At 42.0% G+C, this 24,053-nt stretch overlaps 2 protein-coding genes across 3 annotated transcripts in view; one reads left to right on the top strand and one right to left on the bottom strand.

The window, feature by feature from the left end:
• Positions 1 to 18,030, bottom strand: part of LOC126161554 (solute carrier family 17 member 9) — a 112,295-nt gene extending 94,265 nt beyond the window's left edge. For both annotated transcript variants that reach the window (XM_049917490.1, XM_049917488.1), the window contains exon 1: positions 17,841 to 18,030. Coding sequence is in view for 1 of the 2 variants with exons in the window: in XM_049917488.1 (XP_049773445.1) it covers positions 17,841 to 17,860 (20 nt within the window). In the remaining variant the exon portion in view is untranslated. The remainder of the gene's footprint in view (positions 1 to 17,840) is intronic.
• A 237-nt stretch (positions 18,031 to 18,267) lies between these two features.
• The window catches only part of LOC126161555 (protein O-glucosyltransferase 2-like), a 109,229-nt gene continuing 103,443 nt past the window's right edge, over positions 18,268 to 24,053 (top strand). Inside the window, exon 1 of the mRNA XM_049917491.1 lies at positions 18,268 to 18,614. Within this exon, the coding sequence (XP_049773448.1) occupies positions 18,436 to 18,614 (179 nt within the window). The 5' untranslated portion in view covers positions 18,268 to 18,435. The remainder of the gene's footprint in view (positions 18,615 to 24,053) is intronic.

Below are 24,053 nucleotides of genomic sequence, written 5' to 3' on the forward strand. Positions count from 1 at the left end.
GACCCTAATAAACAGGGATCACAGACAATTGTCATGTACAGTAAATGACAATCGGTTTCAAACCCAACAGGAATTGTTGGCGTCTGTGAACGGAGGTCAAACTCAACCAACTTCCAAGTGAAAATAGGAAACTGCATACAATTGGCATTTGAAGTTGGGTACCATGTAAAAGGACATTGCTCAGAGTGTTACATAAAGTGCATACCTTCAAGGGTCAGACAACACAGAAACTGGACAGTAGCTGACTGGAGGCATGTCACGTGTTGTGACAAATGATGCTTTTGCCGCTTCTCAAATGATGCAAGGCATCAAGCACACTAGCAGCCGAGGGCAGCCACAAAGAAATGATTAAAAAATTCCCTGATATTTCCAGGTTTTCCAGTGAAGTTTGTAATACTTTTCCCTCCTTTTGAAATTTTATTCGTATTATAAAGACAATGAAAGTTTTAACAATTTTTTATCTGTCGACAATTAAATCTGGTACAAAACTCAGAAAAATTAAGAAGACACATTGAATTATGTTTATTTAAATAGATTATTTTTAATTTTATTCATTTTTAATACATTACCATTGTTGGTAATTTATAAGTAATGAGTAACACAAAAATAAGCTAATGACTTTTAGTATGAATTGGTACAAATTAAAATTCTAATATCTGGTAGATCAAAATTGAAGATTTTTACATTGCTCGTGAATAGCTTGGATCTCAGCTAAAAGTGTAGCTTTTTTGACACCAATTTTTTTTTCTCCCTGTCTCATTTGCTACACATTTTCCTTTCAAATATTCTGGTTCATTTAGTGTAGATACTTTTTTCCACCATTCAGTTACTTCTGGCAATTTTTAATGCGAGTTCAGGTAGTTTTATAATACCCAGTGTGTGGAGTGTACAGTTCAGGACAGAGATGGTACTGCAATGTTTTGGGCATGTACTTCATACCATGACTTGGGACCATTCATTCTGGTTACCTTGAGCACAAACTCTGGTATTTATTTCAACATTCTCAGTAACCAAACGATAATATTTCTTCTACACCTCCAAAATGAATATGCTGCGGACACTCCCATTCTCCAAAATGTTATCAGTTGTATTTACAGGACTGCACACACATATTCCCATTTCAATGAACTCTCAAGTACCCTGTAACAACTTAAATGGTCTGCTAAATCACCAAATCTTAATCCCACAAAAAATATCTGAACTATTTGGAACAGTGGGTGAAAGGTAACGATCATCATCCCTACAATGCAATAGCTCTATGAGAACTAATAATCAATGAGTGACTTCAGCTGATAACCAGGAAGAACATGTAGATACAAGTATATTCTGTTTCTCACTAAAGTGAGGCTTTATCAGGGCTTGAGGCAGTTTTACACTGTAACCATGTGAATTCTCCTGCGGATCACTGATTTTTTGTCCAGTGCGCTTGTTTGAAGGTACTGGTATGTTCCAAGAGATGGTCTATCATGAGGGATGCCGCATCAATATCAACAATCAAAAGCTCTAGTTTGTTATTTTTTGATAATGCTGTACTGTTAGCAGAATGTCGCTAAGAGCTTATCTAGACAAATGAAACAAGTAAGATTCTGCATCAAGAAATTATGATGGACACCATGGCCAATATTCTTATAGAAGATGTTAAAGGTAACAGAAAATCCATTGACCATGTTGAGGGTTACCTCCACTTAAGTGACAGTTTTCTTCCAAAATAGCAGGGGAGAACAAAAGGTACATAAAACATCCACAGGAGAGTCAGCATCTTTGGTTGAAATAATCTTGTTACCATCACTACAGACAGCTACAAAGTTTTATGTACAAGGAGCAAATATGTTCACCAACCAATAAGCAAATAAACACACTCACAACATGTCAGAAAAAGATGTAGAGGAGCCTGCTAGAAGTTTCTCTGTATGTCATCACTGTCAGAAAAGCAAGAATGCCTTAAAGGATCAAAGCAAAGAACATCGGTAAACATGTCTGGGTTGTATTTATAGATGTAGGTAACTATTCTCCTTGAAAAATGTTGGTGTAATCAAGTAACTATTATACTACTAATTGGAGATAAATAACACCTATTTAGTGTAATAGAGGAGGCATCATCATTGTTAAGAATAGCTACTTTCTTTCTAGCTTAACCTGACCAGATATCTGTGCATCTAACAGTGCCGGTCCTGGGACAGGGAGGTGTGTGGCACGGGATCAGATCCAGCCAGCAGAGTAACAATGAGTTTTGATGTGCTGACCAGCCTGGATGTTGTATAAATAAGCATTATAACACTTGTCTATTAAGTAATACTGTATACAGATTAAGTTTCTGTGATTTGTCTGTCTTTTATTAATGTATATATTGACTCATTATCTTTGTTATTGGGATGTTTGGAACACAAGAATGAGTGAAAAGCAGTTTGGCAACATTTGTGGGTAGGACTGACCACAGTACAGCAATGACTGGGTGACACCCAAGAAACAGAAAATGAAGTAGACGGTACTTGCTGACTTATATGTTAAGACGTCCTGAGTAATACTCTGGAGCCATTTGAGATTAGAAATAAGCAATATAGGAGAAAGCCTTTACTCCACATGGAGACTGGTTGGTTTGTGGGATTGAAGGGACCAGGCTACTAGGGCCATCGGTCCCTTTTTCCATGAACTTGGAACCCCCACAAGGAATAAAAACAAACAATGGAGATGACAAGAGACAACACAGGACAAGAAAGACACAGACAGACACCAGACAAAAAGAATTAAAATCACACCGAGTGTGACAGTGGTTGGCCGACCCTAGAAACAAAAAAAGGAAAAGCCAACCACTAAGAAACACACTAAAAACCCCAGTCTAAAATCGTAGGCCAAAGGCCAGACTCGACACAAAAAAAGGACAAACACTTAGATCAAGAGATAAAAATCCCCTGCACGAATAAAACTCAAAACTAAATCTGCCATCGCAACATCATCTGATAAAAGTGCAGGAAGTGTATCAGGTAGCGCAAATGTCTGCCTGAGCAGAGTTAAAAGCAGCAACATAAACATGGGTCCTCGCAGCGCAATAAGTAGCTGTGCGTTATCCAGGTGTGGCCAATGCGCAGCTGGCAGAGGACAACAGAGTCCTTGCGGGAGACCTGCAAGAAGGAGCGCCACCCACCGGTAGTCTCCTTGATGGCCCGTAGTTTGTTGGGTCAAGGAAGAGTGCGCCATTCGTCACCCCAGGTGCGATGTACCTTCTGCCGCAAAACTGACCTAAGGTCACTCTCTGAAAGGCCAATCTCCAAGGCTGGTGCATCGACAGCCTGTTTGGCCAGTGTGTCAACACATTCATTTCCCGGGATGCCTACATGAGCCCAGGTCCACACAAAGACCACAGAGCGGCCGCAATGGTCAAGAGTATGGAGGGGATGGATAGCCATCACCAGATGAGAGCGAGGGAAACACTGGTAGATAGCTCGTAAACTGCTCAGGGTGTCACTACAGATAATGAAGGACTCACCTGAGCAGGAGTGGATATACTGTAGGGTGCAAGAGATGGCGACCAGCTCGGCAGTGAAAACACTGCAGCCAGCTGGCAACAAGTGTTGTTCATAATGGTACCCTAGAGTAAGAGCATAACTGACACGACCAGCAACCATCGAACCGTCAGTATAGACAACGTCGGAGCCTTGAAACATGGCAAGAATTGAAAGAAAGTAGCAGCGGAGGGCCGCAGGAGGGACTGAGTTCTTCAGGCCCTGTGCCAAATTGAGCTGAAGGCATGGGCGGGGCACACACCACGGGAGCATATGCAGAGGGGCCCGGAAAAGAAGTGGAAGACGGAAACCTCAAGCCCAGAGAGAAGAGCTCTGACACGAACCGTGATCATACACCATGACCGGGGCTGCCGTTCCGGAAGATGGATGACTGAATGAGGGAACAGGAGATGATAATTGGGATGCCCGGGCAAGCTACAAATGTGTATAGCATAAGTGGCAGTAATCGTTGACACTGGTACTGCAATGGAGGGACACCTGTCTCAACAAGTATGCTGTCGACAGGGCTTGTCTGGAAAGCTCCAGTGGCGAGTTGGATCCCGCTGTAAAGGATGGGGTCCAGAAACCGCAATGTGAAAGGGGATGCCGAACCATAAGCTAGGCTCCCGTAATCGAGACGGGACTGACTTAACGCCTGGTACAGCCGTAGAAGTGTAGACCGGTTGGCACCCCAGCTGGTGTGACTCAAGCTACGAAGAGCATTAAGATGCCGCCAGCATGTCTGTTTAAGCTGCCGAATATGAGGCAGCCAAGTCAACTGGGTATCAAAAACCAAAGCGTCTCCACCACAGCAAGAGGTTCGCCATCAAGATAAAACCGTGGCTGAACAGTGCGCCGCCGGCAGAAATGCATAACGCAGGTCTTGGCAGCCGAAAACTGGAAGCCATGCGCTACAGCCCAAGACTGCGCCTTTCGGATAGCACCCTGCAGCTGCCGTTCAGCAGCTGCAATGCTAGTGGAGCTATAGTATATCTAGAAGTCGTCAGCATACAAGGAAGATAAGACAGAAGTTCCCACCACCGCAGCGAGCCCATTAATTGAAATCAAAAAGAGGCAGACACTTAAGACAGATCCTTGCGGTACCCCATTCTCCTGAACTCAGGAGGAACAATGGGAGGCCGCAACTTGCACACGTAAGGAACGAAGTGAAAGAAAATTTTGTATGAAAATTGGGAGTGGACCCTGAAGACCCCAATCATGAAGCGTAGAGAGGATGTGATGTCGCCATGTTGTATCATATGGCTTCCGCATGTCAATAAAGATGGCTACCAGATGCTGACGGTGGGCAAAGGTCGTACGGATGGCAGACTCCAGGCACACCAGATTATCGGCGGCTGAGCGGCCCTAACGGAACCCACCCTGAGATGGAGCCAGAAGGCCCCCAAGACTCAAGTAGCCAACTCAACCTCCAGCTCACCATGCATTCGAGCAACTTGCAAAGAACGTAGGTGAGGCTAATGGGGTAATAGCTGTCCACCTCCAGTGGGCTCCTGCCAGGTTTGAACAGGGGGATTACGATGCTTTCCTGCAATTGCGACAGGAACTCATCCTCAACCCAGATACAGTTGAAAAGGTCTAGGAGGCATCACTGGCAGTCCACCAAGAGGTGTTTGAGTATCTGACAGTGGATGCGATCTGGCCCGGGAGCCGTATCAGGGAAAGCAGCTAGGGCACTTTGGAATTCCCACTCACTGAACGGAGCATTGTACGATTCAGGGTGGTGTGTGTGAAATGAAAGGATCAGACATTCCAACCATTCTTTCAGGGAGCGGAAGGCCAGTGGGTAATTCACGGAAGCGGAACTCTGAGCAAAATGCTCTGCTAAGTGGTTTGCAATTGTGTCAGAGCCCATACAGACTGCTCCATTCAGTGAAATCGCAGGTACGCTGGAGGGGGTCTGATAGCCATAGAGTCGCCTAATCTTGGCCCAAACCTGCGATAGAGAGGTACGGAGGCCAATGGTGGAGACATACCTTTCCCAGCACTCCTGCTTGCATTGGCAAATGAGGTGGCAGAATGCGCACGAAGCCGTTTAAAAGCGATGAGGTGTTCCAATGAGGGATGCCGCTTGTGATGCTGGAGTGCCCACCTGCGATCTTTAATCGCTTCAGCGATCTCAGGCGACCACCAAGGCACAGTCCTCTGCCTAGGGGACCCAGAAGAAAAGGGAATGGCAGATTCTGCGGCAGTAATGATGCCAGTGGTGACCAAGTGAACCACCAATGGCGTCATTGGAAAGAGGCTCAATAGTGGCAATGGAGGTGAAAAAGTCCTAGTCAGCCTTATTCATAGGCTATCTGCAGGGGCACCCAGAAGAGTGACGCTGTGGCAGTGGCAGAAAGATCAGAAAGTGGTCACTACTGCACAAGTCGTCATGAACACTCCACTGGACAGATGGTAATAGGCTAGGGCTGCAGATCGAAAGGTCGATGGTTGAGTACGTGCCATGCACCACACTGAAATGTGTGAAGGAACCATTATTTCAAAGAGAAAGTTCGAGCTGTGCCAAAACTTGCTCAACGATGCTGCCTCGACCCATTGCCACTGATCCACCCCATAGAGGGTTATGGGCGTTGAAGTCGCCAAGTAACAGAAAAGGTGGCAGCAATTGGGCTATCAGCGCAGCCAGGACATGCTAGGGGGCATCACCATCCGGTGGAAGATAGAGACTGCAGACAGCGTGAGGCATCCACAACCGAACAGCGACAGCCTCTAAAGGTGTTTGTAGAGGGACTGAAGGACACAGATGCAAACACCACTAGATACCCTCCCATAAGCTGCCCGATTCCTATAATAACCCAGATAGCCACGGAGGGCCTGCTGCCACTGATTGAGTACCTGTGCAAGTGACATCCGTTGTGTCTGAGAGTTCGGTGAGATCTAGGTCCTCAGCGGACGCCAGAATCGCTACCTTGCCCTCGGACGCAGAGCTTGTAGGTTGCGGTGGGGTGGGTGCCACCGCAAGTTCCTTCATCTTAGAGAGCTTCTTCTTGGACTTTTCTCACTGCTCCTTGGATTTCACTGCCTGGGAGGGCTTCACTGATTCAGTCTCTGGGATGGAGGAGAATCGCAAAACCCCACGACCAGCTGCTTGTGGGCACTTCTGCCACTGCCGGGTGTCATCCTTTCCACTTGTGGAAACCTGGGAAGGGAGGGACCCAAGGGACCCCTTGCGAGCAAGAGGAGCCGAAGAAGTTGGACGCTTCTCCAGCTCCAGCTTAGAAGCGGGGATGGACTTCCCCATTGGTTGGGGGGGGGGGGGGGAGGGGGGTTGCTCCCAAGGTAGGTGGCACAGGAGCAACAGGGTAGGTAGTGCCCCCCATGGGCAAGGCGGCATGTGGAGTTGTACGGCTCAGTGAGCCGACTGGAATTGGCTGAACTCACGGGGCTATCACGGTTGTCGTAGTGGCGGCATATGAGGAAGTCATTCACACAGCATGGAGGCATTCATATTTCCTCTTAGCCTCAGTATAGGTCAGTCGGTCCAGGGTCTTACATTCCATGATTTTCCACTCTTTCTGTAAGATCCTGCAGTCTGGCGAGCAAGGTGAATGATGCTCTCCGCAGTTGACACAGATGGGAGGCAGGGCACATTGGGTATTGGGATGTGATGGGCGTCTGCAATCTCGACACGTGAGGCTGGAAGTACAGTGGGAAGACATACGGCCGAACTTCCAGCACTTAAAGCATCGCATCAGGGGAGGGATATAGGGCCTGACATCACAGCGGTAGACCATCACCTTGACCTTCTCCAGTAATGTATCACCCTGGAAGGCCAAGATGATGGCACCAGTAGCAATCTGATTATTCTTCAGACCCCGATGAACGCGCCAGATGAAATGAACACCTAGACACTCTAAATTGGTGCGCAGCTTGTCATCAGACTGCAAAAGAAGGTCCCCATGGAAAATAACACCCTGGACCATATTTAAACTCTTATGGGGTGTGATGGTAACTGAAACATCCCCCAACTTGTCACAAGCAAGTAATCTTCGTGACTGGGTAGAGGATGCCATTTTTATCAATACTGACCCAGAGCGCATTTTGGACAAGCCCTCCACCTCCCCAAACTTGTCCTCTAAATGCTCTATGAAGAACTGAGGCTTTGTTGACATGAAAGACTCCCCATCAGCTCTCGTACAAACCGGGGTGAATAAGTGTCACTGCCATCCTGAGCCTTATGCTCCTCCCACGGTGTGGCCAGGGAAGGGAATGATTTGGGATCGTATTTCTGAGCATTCAAGTGAGCCCGAGAACGCTTAGAGACTGCTGGTGGCTGGGTACCAGCAAGAGATGATGTACCACACTTCATTGCCGGTCATCCTCCTTGATGCCACCCACTCCGACCAAGGGCCCTCCCCACGGGCGCCACACAGACTCAGCAAGGGCCACCTAGCAGGATGGCCATTGCTGGGGGTCCCGATGCCCCAGGGAGTTAGGCATCTACTCCTTGGCAAACATGGGGAGTTAACAGTGCAAGCATCAGCAGAGCCATCCCTGTGTTGTCAGGGGGCTACAACCAACAGGGTACATGGCAGCCCTACCACAACGGACTGGCTACCATGCCGGATATTAGGTGCAAGGAAGTCCATGGTCGTCATCTTCGCAAAAAGCAACACTGCACAGTGCACGGTGAAAATCACACCCAGGAATGTATCCTCGCCCAGGAGATAGAGAACGAGCGTGACAGCAATGTGATGACGAGAAAGCTGGCTAAAGGTCTCAATGCATGATGGACACAATGCATCATGTAAGGCGCCCTTCCCCAATTGGCTTGCTCTTTGGAAGTACGAGGGTCAAACCCGTGAGGGGACCATCACATATAGGCCGAAATGTTTGAGACTCCTTTTAGTCGCCTCTTACGACAGGCAAGAATACCGCAGGCCTATTCTAACCCCCGAACCCGCGGGGGGGGGGGGGGGGGGGGGGGGGGGGGGGGGGGGGGGGGGGGGGGGGGGCACATGGAGATTCTCAGGCTTTTAATATTGAATAATATAGTCTTATTGTTGAACTTTATCAGAAAAAACAAATACAGATATTTAAATTGTACTGGGAAGTGATGTCAGTACTTCTACCATTCAGCTAAGCTGTGATCTAAGGATTCAAAAGTGAGTTATGTGGGCACTCCAATATTAAATTAAACATCATGATAAGGCAAAGAGTGTTGGAAACAATGCAAGAATTTTTAAATGGAGTCCTGCACAAAGTCTTCATGGAGGAAGTTTGCTCTTGCCTTCAGCCAATCTGTTAAGGTGCTACGGGTCGTACAGAATGAAAGGAATGTAAGAAAGAGTGATCAGTGCTGATGTATTCTATTTTTCCCATTTGGAAAAAAGGCCGCTAAGTACGTCATCATGAGCCATGTCATAAGCCCTTATTTCATGGAAGGTTATGGGGAAGTTTGGAATTTTATCCAGGATATTAATTCAAGTTCTCTCCTACCCTGGTTGATCAAATAATGGTAACAAAAATTTCTTACAATGCAGAGAAAAGTCATCCTACCCAACTGTTTCAAACATGCAACAGTGACCGGCCATAAAAATGAAAAAAGATAGTACAAAGTTCACAGGTTTATGGAAGGGTGAGAGAGGTAAATAAAACTAGAGTAAATTAAAATAAATCACTCGGGCACCTGGTCACAATCATAACTGTAGATCTTTTCAGTGTATAATACATTATGTGTATGCTGCTCATTAGTTTACTGATGAAAGCAGTACATTTGTATCCCCCAGGCAACGTTCCAGGAAATTCATCCCATACATACATGTTAGGATGGAAATCAAATACATCCTGTGGATGAACAAGCATTCTGGCATCTGATTCAGAGCAGCATCTGCAGAATGTGCCTGTACTTCACTAAGGGATGGCCTCAATAAAGTGGTAAGCAATGGGAAACCACTCCATACAAAGTTCTCTGAATGGTGTAGTCTCCAATTTTTTGTATGTATGAAGGATTCTTTACAAGTTAAATCATTATCAAAATGGCCTCCCAATAAGATCTCCAGGGGAGAAAACATAAGTTAAATCAAAATTAATTGATATTTGGCATTTCACATGTTTGAGATGGTTTTCTGCAATAAAAGTGCTCAATGTCATGCCTGAACTGTTCGTTGTTGCCAAAGTGCCACAACTAGTGGTCAACTCACTTCCAATTCCTTGTTCAGCATTCTTTGTTGATGTGTCACACACACACACACACACACACACACACACACACACACACACACACAATGCTAATGAAATACACACGTTTCATACACTGCACTAACCAAACACTACCGCATACTTCTGACACAATTCAGTGTTACACACAGATCATCATAATCATAGAGATCGACTTAAATTGGATAAGTTCTGCATGACATTGCATGAAGCTGATTTTTTTTAAGGCTGTAATTCATTGTTGCAACCAGGTCACTATGATCAAAAATAAACTCATTCATGCAGTGTTGTGACATAGTGCAATGGTTACCATATTAACATTATGTGTAGAAGATTGTAAGATTGAATCTCATCAAACATAGAGATTTTTTTTAAATTTCTAAACCTAAACAAAAGTGTCTGATTATTACTTTTATTTTATTAATTGGTTTAAATGCATTTTTTTTATTTCTTACACTTTTGCCAACATTTTTCATCATTGTTTTCACTTTTTTTATTTGCTCTTTTTTCTACTTATTGTTCTTTTTTTTGTTTGGAATCTGCCAGTGTTGGCTATATTCTGCAACCAAGTTCCAGTGAGGAATGATCACTGGTTAGTAATGCAGCAACTCGTGCAGCTGGTATGAAGATAGGTTTAGGTAACCAATGATAGCGAGAAATTTCAGTTTGCTTTAACACTGAAACTGAATTTCTGCTGTCTTGAGTTTGCCTGTAAATCACCATGAACAGAGTGATTGTGATTTTAGTTCTACCACAGATTGTTGACTGTCATTTTCTTGGATATGCTGCACATCACAAGGTCGTGCTTAGTGTCATGAGTTTAAATTGAGGGCTACAAAATGAGTCATCTGCTGCAGTTCAGTCATTGGTCACTTACAATCAACAGTCGATATAGCATCTCGCATTTCTGATATACCTCGCAATGACCGGTTACAACATTGCTCTGCGTTACACATTCACAGCATCTGTGAAGTGACATGCAGTGTTTGTGTTTCACCTATAACTGAATGGTAGCTGGCAGGTGATGTGGCAACACTGCAGTGGCAAGTGACAGATGTCAACATCAAGTGATTTTAATCGGACTATAGTCATCAGCTGCAAATGAAAATATGAATTTGTATGTACAATGTAAGGACATTGTTAAGGGGTGGAGATCTGGAAACTCTGAATTGAAAAATAACAAGAAATAACTTAGATTGTTCATCTATGAGACCCATAAGGCAGTAGGTACTGGCTCCCAGGGTGATGCTGTGTTCCTTGTCTTCCAGAATATATTTGATACAGTTCCAAACTGCCACCTAATGAATAAAATATAAGCATATGGCACATTAGATCAGCTTTGTGATTAGATTGATGAATTCCTTGTAAATAGAATACACTAAGCTGTGTGTGTGTGTGTGTGTAAGGGGGTACAGGGGGAGGGGGGGGGAGAGGCTAGACCTAGCGGAATGGAATATTTTTAATATTTTGGTATAGGAATGGCGACTTGTGAGTTGCCATAAAAATGTTATAGTTACAACCCTGTTAAACACTTGCGTAAACCAACTTCTAAATAATTTTTTTGAAAGAAAAGCGCCTGACTACAATACATGTTTTTCTTTGAAGTTAAAATCTTCTGGGTTATTAGGCCGCGTTATGTTTCTTCATTTTAAAAGAAACATGATGTGGCCTAATAACCCAGAAGATTTTAACTTCAGTGACAACGGCCACAAAAGCCTGCAGACTTACACGTTTTTCTATCCCTGAGAGCAGCGTTGGCAGGAGGGAGCACGGCCCCCCATGCCCTCGGATATGGACACCCTTGAACACAGCATGTCATTCTCAACAAAGAGAGAACTTCTGATGCAAACATAACTCTGGGTGTAACCCAAGGTAATGTGACAGAACCATTAAATTTCACTATATAAACAATACTGTTACTTCTAATAATTTCCGGGTATGCAGCCGGATCCCGTCGACATTCTGCCACGATATTTCGGCCCAGAGACGTCCGGCCATCATCAGGTGAGTACACAACAACTGAAGAGCCCAGGTGCAGTCGCGGTATTTATGCCGAATCTCGCGCATGAAATATCGTGGCAGAATGTCGACGGGATCCGGCTGCATACCCGGAAATTATTAGAAGAAGAAATACGCCGGGAAAATTTCAGAAGTCACATCAATACTGTTACTATTTGCAGCCATTTCCCCTCAGTTGCTAACTTTAGTTATACTTTATTATAGGGATATGGAAAATTCTATGCTTCGCAACAGAATTTATGTGCATGTATTAAGCATGTCTTACCTATTCATCTTAGGTATCTTCAGCAGTATTCATTTATGTCCTATTAATACATCCATTTGTTGATCTACATGTGCTAAATGCACATAGTACAGGTTTTCTTCAAATTGATTTGTCACATTTAAACATTTGTTTGCACACAATCTATACTGTTGCACACTGCACATGCTCTTGGTCAGATACTGACTCAGAGAGTCAGTTTCAAAGCATGTGAGCGAGAACATGTTTGGTACACAGTTGCAAAATATTGTAATGCACTGCAGGAAGACCTGCATAGGGTAAACACTTGGTGCATGGATTGGTAGTAGATCATCAGTACATACAAATGTATTGTTTTGTACATAAATAGGTAGAAAGACCCATTATTGCATGTTTGCATAACAATCACTGTAAACTGTCACATCCATTAAATATCTGGGAGTATGCATACAGAATAATTTAAAATTGAACAATCACATAAAACTAATTGCAGGTAAGGCAGATGCCAAACTGAGATTCCTTGGAAGAATGTTCAGGAAGTGTAGTCCATCCATGCAAGGGCAACATGGATGGACATTTCTGAAGATCAAATGCATGGAAAAGTACAGAGAACGTTATCCAGCAATGACTGTCAAATGGCTGCAACTTGTCATAATAAAAACTGAATGACAATGAAAAATACACCAAAGAATCTTGTGACATAATAGAGTGACTTACAGAAAGTCATATAAAATGTTGCAAAATAGTAACTGAGGACTAGAATGTCATTGTTGTACTTGTAGAATAAGCCACAGGAGTTACAATAGGCAAACAGACCAACGGAATCATAATAGGCAAATAGAATCAACTTTAACAGAGAAAGACATCTCATGGTCAAAAACGAATGGTTTAAAAGCCCTGGAGGAGAAGAAGAAGACTATACACTTTAGCATTTCCAGGAGACAATTTTAAAAACTGGATAATTAACACTGAAGGAAGAAAAGTTTGGGTAATGGTTTAAGGCAGGTGTGTACCTACCTCCGTGGGCTACATATCTCTAACTGTGGCTACATAAGGGCTCGGCAAACCTCTCGCTGTGACTACATAAGGGCCAGATGGGTGTGCACAAATGCACAGGCACACACACACACACAATTTGTTTCACAAATACTCATTTCATTTAATGAATATAATTACAGCAATGTATTTTATACAAATATCTTTTACACAATTTAATTTGTAACATGACACTCCATTGATTTTACAATTGTCTTGATGTTTGCCTCAATTTTTGTCATAGACAAGTTCAAAATTGAATCCAAATTGTCATTTATCAAGTGGTTTCTATTTTTTTTTTGATTTGTTATTGGACATAATGGAAAAGTGTGTGACCCAAAGTTGCTAGCAGATTTTAATGCATTATCTACCAATAACTTTCAATTTTTTCTATCAAGACGTGATAGAAATTCAGCAGATTCGCTTCATCAAATTTAATTTGCAATGTCTCATTATTTTGCATGTTGATTACTTCCAGTGGTGCATTTTCAGGCAAAATGAAAAACGAGTTGTTAAATAAACCCAGTTCTACAAGAGCACTTTCCTTTGTGGGAGGGAATGAAGGATGAATTAGGGGGGAAAAAAATTACAAGCACGAAAGGTGAGGGGCTAGCTGTCATCAGATTAATGGCGTGGTGTATGCATCCCACGATCTGTGCATCCCTGGTATAAAGCATGTGTAAACTCTATCTAATGATGACATTAAATGAAAGAACAAAGAAATTATGGGTCATACGTGAAATGATATGAACAAAAAATTCAAAACAGAAGCTAGGGATACTAAAAATAAGTTGTTAGGAAGCTACAGTATAGTCCCAAAATCAATCTGGCAAATGCATTATGATCCCATTCCAGTAGTATATACCTCCAGCAGGTCCTCAAAACATTATGACAATCAAAAAATCTGTCACCTATATCTGTCTCATCCTCATATTAACTACCCCTCATACACCCATTGTTACCAGCTCTCAGAAACTCCCTAAACCTAAATCTAATTGTCTCTGTACTGGTTGTACCATCATTGCCGATTACAATGCTCCCACAGAAAGATTATCACACTTCACTGACCAGTATCTCCAGCCAACTGTATATAGTCCACCTTCTCACATCCAAAGCCTGTATTACACTGCCAAAGATATTTGACTAATCTTTTATAAAAGGTAGGACCTCACACTAACTATTATAGAGGATTTCAGGAAAGTACCTCAGTATACTGCCAAATATTTTATAGAACTGATTTCATACAAGATCTTTGACAGAGCTACTTTATAGTGAAACACAGCCTCAACACACTAATCACTTCCTCCACCACCTACCTGATTACCTGCAGACTACTCACTTATCACCGAGGAGGTTACATTCCTCTATATCAACAACCTCTATGCCTCGTGGACTTGCTGCCACTGAACACTATCTTTCCTAATGTTTTCATTATATAATATCCACCATGACACTTCATCCTTTTGGTAAACCACATTCTGGGCCGTAATTATTACTGCTATTCTGAGGGTCAAATCTACAAACATTTGCATGAACTACCATTTGTAACTTCACTGATTCATTATATGCTAACTTTTTTATGGGTCATCAACAGGAAGTCTTCATATTCATTCAGCATTTGAAACTGTTTGGCTTAGATTTGTTGATGACATTTTCATGATATGAATCTATGGCAAGGACAGCCCCTGCTTTTTTCCCCCCTTCATAACCGTATCTGCTCCCAAATACCCATCATTTGGTTATTCTCTATTCAGGAGCTACCTCCCTTGATGTTGACGTCCTCCTCTCAGATGGCTCCATAAAAGCAAACTACTAACAGTAACTCCAATATGACAGCAGTCATCTGTTCCAAATTAAAATATCCATCACCTATACCCTTCCCACCAGATGTTGCTGCATCAGCAATGTGAATCATAAGTTATCCAAATGTAAGAAAAATGTTGCCAGAACATTTACAGACATCAATACACTGCCCAGTTAGACCTGAAACAGACTTCTTGCAGAATAGCTTTCCACAAGAGCAACAAACCTATCACCACTATTTGGGTCCCGACTCCATGTCGTCAAAGTCCACTGAACTGTGGAGGTTGGGACTGCTCCTCTGTTGCCAAAATCCCCCTGACCTAGACCTTCACAGATCCTGTTTCCACTTCTATAATTTCACCTTTAATCATCTGTCATTTTTCAGACCACTTCCACTCTCTATTTGCCTTTTATGCCTCTCTTCCCATATATCTCTCTGTTTCATGACTGTCACATTTTTTGGGCTTCATTTCACTACTGCTGCTAAGAACCACCTGCCTCTATGCCCCCCCCCCCCCCCCGCCCCCCACTCATATCACCTCACACCCTCTCATTTTCCTACTCATCTCACAACTTTCCACTTGCTACACTCATTTTCTCTTCTCAAACTTCAGTCACTCTGTGCAACAACTCCTGGACACTGTCACCAAGGGTGAATGTACATGGGTGCCCATGATTCTATGGTAGTGTGTATTTAAACAAAGTAAACAGAAGTAACACAAGAGCAAGTAAGGTCTTTGTGTTGTATGTTGTAGTGTGTGTCTGTGCACTATCCATCAGTCAATGACGACACACACACACACACACACACACACACACACACACACACACACACACACACACGTGCCCCTTCAAGGTGCCAGCTGGATGTATAATGGCAGGACTCCTGTTCAGCAAGTGGACTGGAGTGGGGTGGTGGTTGTATTGAGTGGGGTGGGTAGAGAGAGAGAGAGAGAGAGAGAGAGAGAGAGAGAGAGAGAGAGAGAGAGAGAGAGGAGGCAGACAGAGGGATTGGAGGAGGGTAGCTAGTGGCTCAGAGGGAGGCAGGTGGTCTGCTGGTTAGGAATTCTCGAGGGAGGGGTGGAAGGTGCACAGGCTAGGCATGTGATGAATGGGTGTTGGAGCTAGTGGGGAGTGGCACATGATGAATGTTATGTGGAGATATGGATTGGGAGAGGATGACAGAGCAGATGAAATGGAAACTGTCAGATGGAGGGTGTGGGGATGGTGAGTTTATGGAGATTGAGGCCAGGAGAGTTAGAGGAGCAAAGGATGTGTTGCAAGGATAACTCACATATGTATAGTTCAGAAATGCTGATTGTGGATGGAAAGGTACAGATGGCTCGGGTTGTAATGCAGCCATTGTAACTGAGCTAGTTGTACTCAGCTGCATATTGTGTAACAGGTGGTCAACTTTGTTCTTGGCCATGTTTGGCAGTGGTGTTTCATTCACGTGCACAGCTGGTTGGTTCTTATAAAAAGTTGTGCAGTGATTGCAATGGAATTGGTAATGACATGGCTGCTTCTGTATGTGGCTCTGCCAGTAATGGGGTAGGATAAGCCTGCGACAGGACTGGAGTAGGAAATGCTGGGTGTGCGGATTAGGCAGGTGTTGTACCTGGGCCATCCACAGGAATATAATCCCTGTGGCCAGGCACTGGGAGTGGCATACAGATAAACTATGATGTTGTATAGGTTGTGTGGGAATGTTTTTGGGTAGGATGTTCCTCATTTCAGGGCTTGATGAGAGTTAATCAAGGCCCTGGTGAAGGATGTGGTTCAGTTATTCGAGTGCAAGGTGATATTGGACGACAAGGGGACTATCCTCTGTAGGTGATTCTTGGCGTGGTGGAAGGATTAAGGGCGTGTGAGAATATGGATACGGATATGGCATGGGAAATCTGCTTGTGGACTAGGATAGGGGGTTGTGTCTCTCTGTGAAGGCCCTTGTGAGACTTTCAGCATACTGGGCAAGGGAATTCTCATCACTACAGATACGTCATCCACACGTGCCTAGGCTGAATGAGAGGGATTTTTTGATGTAGAAGGGATACAATAAAATATACATGGAAGAATGTGTACCTCTGCATGCTCTACAGTTTCAAACCTGATCTGTCCATCATTGAAACTGTAAAATATATGCTTTCAGATACTTTAAAATGGTTCAGAAAGCATTGCTTTCCTTGGACCTGGCTGCTAAATATACACAAAGCATTAGGTAATGTATTATATGAAAACCAGATTTACTCACAAACAATTTAGAAACATAAATATTCCACATCAGAGTGCCCTATCACTTTCTCTAGCATGCAAGCTGCATACATGATCCATTTGAAAGATGAAGCAGCACAAATACGTCATGCTATACAACACAGTAATATACTGAGTCAAAACCAATAGGTGGTGCTGCAAACTTCAGCTTAGATATTCATTAAGAATAAGTGATCAATTATGGAGTGAATGTTGGCTACATTGGTTTCATACTGAAGCCAGAAAACCTGAACTACACAAAAAGAAAGGTTCACATATCCTTATTCAGACATGTATTAAAATGTAGCAGTTTTTGGCAATGATGAACAAAAACTTTGTACTATGATACAGATCAATCGAACAACATAATGTTTATTATACATTCACATTTTTTTTCTAACAAGCAAATTGTAACCTTATGGCTGTTGCTAATCACAGATGAAATGCCTATCAGTTTCTTCTGCTGTATTAACTTTACTTTTCCTAATGTATACGACTAATTTAGCTCAGTCTAGATAAGGTGAAGAGAAAACCACTGGCAATTGTTGAAATCTCTGTATACTGCCTACGAAAAAAAACTTGTTATAAACAACAGCAATATTTTACAACGAACTTTTAGAATTTTGTAATTAACAAGTGTGTTCAGAGGGCAGAGGATTTTTATAATATTAAACATTAAATATTTGTGTTCACTTGGATTTAAAATTCAATTTTGAAGTTTAATACAATATTGTGGTTAAAAACTGGCGATGTTCATTTGGACTGCTGATGACAAACAACTAGTAAATTCTATTCTATTTTATTCTTACCTCGACCACACTTCATCCATACTGTCAAACAATATGCTTTCCCCTCACATCTATGGGATCTATTTCCATTCTTCCACAAAGTAGATGAATGACCCTTTTCATCCGTTCGGACCAAGGACTTATTTTATCTCATCATTGTTCACCATGTCAGCAACAGCAGGTGGTATTCAAAACATTAGCAGACGCCACATAGTGTTTGAGATTGTCAACTGTTTTAGTTGCAGACTCAACAACTCCCCAAACGCACAGTAGATTTATTTGGTTGCTCTCGTTATTTAAGACGACGGAGCTTATGCCATTTTTGTATTCGTGAACCACTTTATCTTTTAATGTGGGATGACTTTGCATTAAGGTATATAAGTCGATAAAACCTGATACTTCTTGTGAAGTATATGCTTCGAATGTCTGCAGATGTTGGCACTAAAAAGTGTTTACTTTGCACCTGCTAACAAGTGTTTTCGTTGGGGCGGGGAAATGTTTTGTGTATGTGAGTGAAAATGAACACGATGAACCGTTTTCAGTTGCACTTTGTAGGGGCGGTGGTACTTTGACTATACACATCTCGGTATCTTCTGTTGCTAGTCAAGGGAGAAAAATGTGGCGGTCACATTACACTGCGTTTTTTGTAGTCGTTTACTTAATTTTTACGTGCACAAACTGTGGTGAGATAGACCCTGCATCATCAGTGGTTTGGGGACCCGGTTTATCACCCGATCTCATCGTTATGCCAGCTCGGTATTTCTTTATTCATGCTATGGATTCTAATAAAACGAGGTACGTGTGAATTAAGGCACATTTTTAACTTACCGGTCGTTCTGAAAGCACAAAAAAATTTCTTTGACTGCGACAGAATTATCATACCGTATTATTACAAAGAGGAAAAGGAAGTATAATATATTGCACAGTATGTAATCACCACCAGTGGTTTACACACGTCGTAGTGACAGTTGCCGAAGGCCTTGTATATGCAGCGTAATATATTTAAGTGTATGATATACAAACAATAACTCCTTCCTTCCTTCAAACAACCGTAGTGAGGAGGTCCTCAAAGGCGCTGATACGCGATAAAACTAAAAATGTATATGGTAATACATATTTACAAAAGAACAGAAATACTGATAATCCTTCCACAAATACTAAGTAAAATGGTCTCCAATGATGAGGAATATGTAAAACATCTTAACCATATTTTCAATTGAAATTAACACCAAACTTTTCACAAACATGAAAATGCATATACAATGAACTGAATTTCATAATTCTTGGACTACAGTAGTCACATATCACAAAAAAAGAAAACAGTTCACAATGCTTAATTACACAGATCCTGTTGCTGCAATGAAGATGTGCAGAAGACAACTTTTAAGTTTCACATGTTAATTCTATTTACACCAACCATGCATACTAAGAACCAATGAGATTATAAAAGCAAAATAGCCTTAGAAGAACCTGAATTCCATTCCCTTTGTGGATACCCTCTTAGAGGTCTCATGGCATTTCTGCAAATTGCTTAAATAGCTGCAGGAATCTGTTATTCAATAAAGTAATAGTCCAGTTTTCTTGTCAAATAGTTGTTACTCAAATTAACCTGTCCCTGGCAACGTACAAAAAATGATGCAAGTTGTGTCAGAATGGAAACATGGTTTTGTTCAACAACCGTAAGGTTGATGCAGTTCTTCATTATTTTCATTTGCCAGCTGTCCTCTTCATTTCAATAGAACTGCTACATCTCAGATCGCCAGTGATCCACGTTATATAATTGTATCTAGGGTAGCCCTTGTAATGCTTTCCTTCAGCAAAAGTTTTCTGCAGCTACTTGTGTTGTAAAATACCTCCAAACATTCAACCTCTTTCATTTGTAACATTCTTCTCTAGGCATTTTTTTGTTGTTGATGTATCTCCACTTCTTGGGGCCTACTGATCAGTCCTGATCTTCAACAGTCTCCTCTAATACCACATTTCAGTGTTTCTTATGTCATTTATTGTCTTCCCCATTGTCCATATCTCACTCCCTTACAGAGCTTTGCTTCAAACATACCTATTCATTAATCTGTTTCTAGTCTCAAAAGTTTTTGTGTTTCAATGTTAGGTGTGTCTCTTTTACTAGAGAGCAATCCTTACCGCCATACCTTTCTTACATCTCCTTTCTTTATCTACCGTACTTCCAAAACAGCATATGTCCACCTCTTATAGAGTCTTGTGTTCATTTTGAACACTTAATCATCCTATGCTTTTACTTTCTTTTTTAGAAGAAGTCTGCATTGTAGCCATCAACTGGCTCATGTTTCATTTCATGAAGCACCTGATTCAATACCCATTCGTTTTTGTGACTAGCTCTACTGTTATAACAGTAGCAAACCATATCATACTGATTTTCCTGTCCATGACAATCAACTCCCACATCAAAATATTCCTTTAGTTTTCACATTGCCTCTTCTACATATAAATTATGTATCAATGATGACAACAGCCAACCCTGGCTTACACCTTCCTGATTTTGGCTCCTTATATCAACCCCTCAGTGCTGATCGCAATGGTCTGCTTTGCTAAAGTGAATGGATGACATTTTAATTATTTCACATTATGAAAAACCTTTGACAAATCTATGATGGTAACATATGTTTCCTTGTTTTTCCTACGTGTATCCTATAGCATTAATGTAATGTTAAAATTACTACTGAAGTGCCCCTGCTTCTTTCAAAAACAAACTACTGACCCTCTTGTAAGCTGCTTTTAGTTTTGCTCTTCATTCTTTGGTGACGTGCTTTTGTGAATATTTTTGACGCATTTTATAATTGACTGATTATGTGACTGTTTTCACATTTATCTATTTTTGTTTTCAATGGGAACTTCCCCAGTCACATAAATTTCATTTATGGGCTGTGGATATTTCATCAATATGTGATCATTTGTTTCTTCTGAGTTCATGCAAGCTTTTTTGGAACTTGATGAAAAGTTTTGTAACCTGCCGTCAATTTCAGTAGGTGAATTTCTCCTCTGTAACTAAACAGTTTCCCTGGAATTGTTTCCATCGTCTCACCTTTAAAACATCTTTTATGGCCATTATGTTTCCCATTACGGTATCTGCATTACATGTCATTTCTTTTGTTACAAGTTCTACCGAGCAGTATGAATTTATTTTCCTACAGTTTGTTTATACTCCACCTCAAAGTTCTACTGAGCAATGTGAATTTATATTCCTTCAGTTTATTTATATTCCACCTTTTTTTCTGCTTCCTGATCAAAGAGTTGAATTTGTTCGAGCTCAGTGTATATAGAAAACCTACACACAGTGATCTCTATCTCTATGCCATCATCATCCATCACAAAGAAATTTGGTGCTAAAGACTCTGGTCTGTATAGCTTAAACACTTAGTGTCCTGAAGGAATGGGTATGCAGAGCATCAAACTGAATGGGTGATGCAATCAAAGTCAAGAACACCTGAGAAAGAGGTTGAGACTGAGATGAGGAAGATATACCAAAAATTGCGTATTTTCATTATGCTGGCCCAATATTCATAAAGATCAGTAGGCTCCTATGAAACATGTCATCTAGTGTATTTTGCTCCCTTTAATTAAGTTAATCATATTTTATTGTACTGTTAAAGACAATCCAAAGCCAGGTTTTTACCACATTCCACGCGAACGTAGACTGTCTTACATTGGGCAGACTATCAGAACAGTTGAGGAGAGATGCAAGGAACCAGCAGCATACTTGACTAAATAATCACTCACACAGAGAAATCCTGAGAGATCGCCATCCAAATAAATTACCAAATGGTGCTTATGGTATTTTCACAAATATCTATTATTAAAAAACAATATAAAGACACAGCACGGTGTCACTACATTCTACATAGTTCCTCGAAATTCTTCCATTATAATGAAGTCCATTCACAGCTTAAATCATAGTATTCTTTGTGCAAAAAATAATACAATTTTTATTCATTCTTCTGCAGTGCACCTTTGTTCACCATTTACGTATGAATTTGGAGGCATTTTGCTCATATCATCAGAATGTTATGATCATCATCATCATCATCATCATCATCATTAATAATAATAATAATAATAATAATAATACCCTTCCTATCCCTTCTAAAGCAATATTTTGGCACCTGTCCAGACGCATCCATATGCCACACTAACTCCCAACCCCTTGTCACAAGGGTCATATCACTGCGAAAGACTCGGGTGCGAGACATCTCCAGTTCATCCAGTCCCATCACAGACTAATCCTGTCTCATCAGAGACAGGGCCACTTGCCGATTACCAAGTCTGCTTCAAATTTTGCTTAGCATTTGGTGTGTGCATGACCACCAACAAACTGTGTAATGGAATGAATGCCCACCACCAAAATACGGCCAAGAGTAGAGTGGACAATTCAGTGGTGAAACACGCTGCTGACAACAACATGCTTGAAACTTCCTGGCAGATTAAAACTGTGTGCTGGACTGAGACTCGAACTCGGGACCTTTGCCTTTCACGGGCAAGTGCTCTACCAACTGAGATACCCAAGCACGACTCACACCCCGTCCTCACAGCTCTACTTCTACCAGTATCTTGTCTCCTCTGCAGAGTGAAAATCTCATTCTGGAACAACATGCTTGATTCTAATGGCTATTTCACAACATGTACCATCTGGATCCATCCTTCCAGCACCATCTTTTCAAAACTACTTAGATGGGAATTGTTCTTGCAACACATCCTTTATTTCTGTAATAATCCTGGTCTCAATCTCCACAATCTTTCCACCCACCCACACACACTTCCCAAATCCTCTCTTTCCTCTGTTATGTCATCTAGTCTCAGTTCACTTCCACATGTCATCATCTTCATGAAATGTACTATCTTACTGGCTTCAGTGCCTGTTGTGTCTTAATTTCTGTTTGCCTGGATTTAAATTTCCAGTGTGTCAAAATGCCCAGAACAACATGCTATGTGCGTTGTACTGGTCCCTTTAATATTTTCCACATAATGTATGATGTATTGTTCACTTGGCACAAAGTCAAAAGCTTGCCTGTATTTTTATGTGCACTGGATGTTATTCAGTAGTAGATAACTTTCAGCTTTGCTCTCATGTATCAATAGTCACTTCTCTTTAACATATCTTAGGAAATCAACAGAACATTTTGTGGATACTATTCTGTCGTACTACTGACCTCAGAAAGTTTTCCCTCACATTTTGGCTGCACAATGTGCATATCTTGCATTGCACCCCCTCTTAATTTTCAACATGTTTCTTCCTGATTTGCAGAAGGATAAATCTGGAGATTGCATTGTTGCCAGTTCCAAGTAACAACTTTGGTACATGTGTCCACATGCTTTGCACTTGAAGAAAGTGTTTGTCCTGCAAATTATGTCTTTTGCTTGCTTATGTAGAATTTGTCACTTACCACCACCCCCAGCATTGATAGCATGCAACAATTGGAATTAAAATTCACTAAATAAGTTGCAAAGATCACATTTGATGCTCACATTGGCTATGATGTTCACAGCAGAGTGCTCAGAATGCTACTGAACATTGACTGGCTGTCAGAGAATGCATGCTGTAGGTGCACAGAACAAGCCTAAACTTGACCATCATCATTCCACTTCATTTTGGTAAAAGAATCATTCAAATGATCTATGGAACATGTAACTAACATACTAGCAATTGCAGTACAGGAGAATCAATGTCAGTTCTATGTTAAATTTGTAATAATGCCATGTTTATGTAAGATGTCAGCTTTGTGATCTGGATTAAGGGTGATGACATCCTAGCCACATTTGTCCAGAACCTTCCTGAATTGTGCAAGTGGGAACTCTCCCTGCCCTGCACTGTGTCTTATGTTTCTGTAACCCTCCTGGCCTCAAACTTCATTAGTCATTGTCCTTAACCATCTAGCCACTTTCCTCTTCCCATTCCAGCACTACACAGCCCTCTATTCCACCAGCTCATCCACTTCTCTCCTTTTCTGCTACCTCCCCCCCCCCCCCCTGTACCTGTACACTCCCATAAGCAACACTTTACCATCTCTCACCCCCACCCTGCTATCCCTTCCCCTCTCAGCCCCAGCCTTCCCATTGCCCCCAACTCCCGACTCCACCTTGTACCTGTACACTCCCATAAGCAACACTTAACCATCCCTCACCTCTACCCTTCTATCCCTTCCCCTCCCAGACTCAGCCTTCCCATTGCCCCCATCACTTGATTGCGTCTCCCATGATGCG

The sequence above is a fragment of the Schistocerca cancellata genome, chromosome 2 (genome assembly GCF_023864275.1).
Source record: "Schistocerca cancellata isolate TAMUIC-IGC-003103 chromosome 2, iqSchCanc2.1, whole genome shotgun sequence".
Taxonomy (NCBI): Eukaryota; Metazoa; Arthropoda; class Insecta; order Orthoptera; family Acrididae; genus Schistocerca; species Schistocerca cancellata.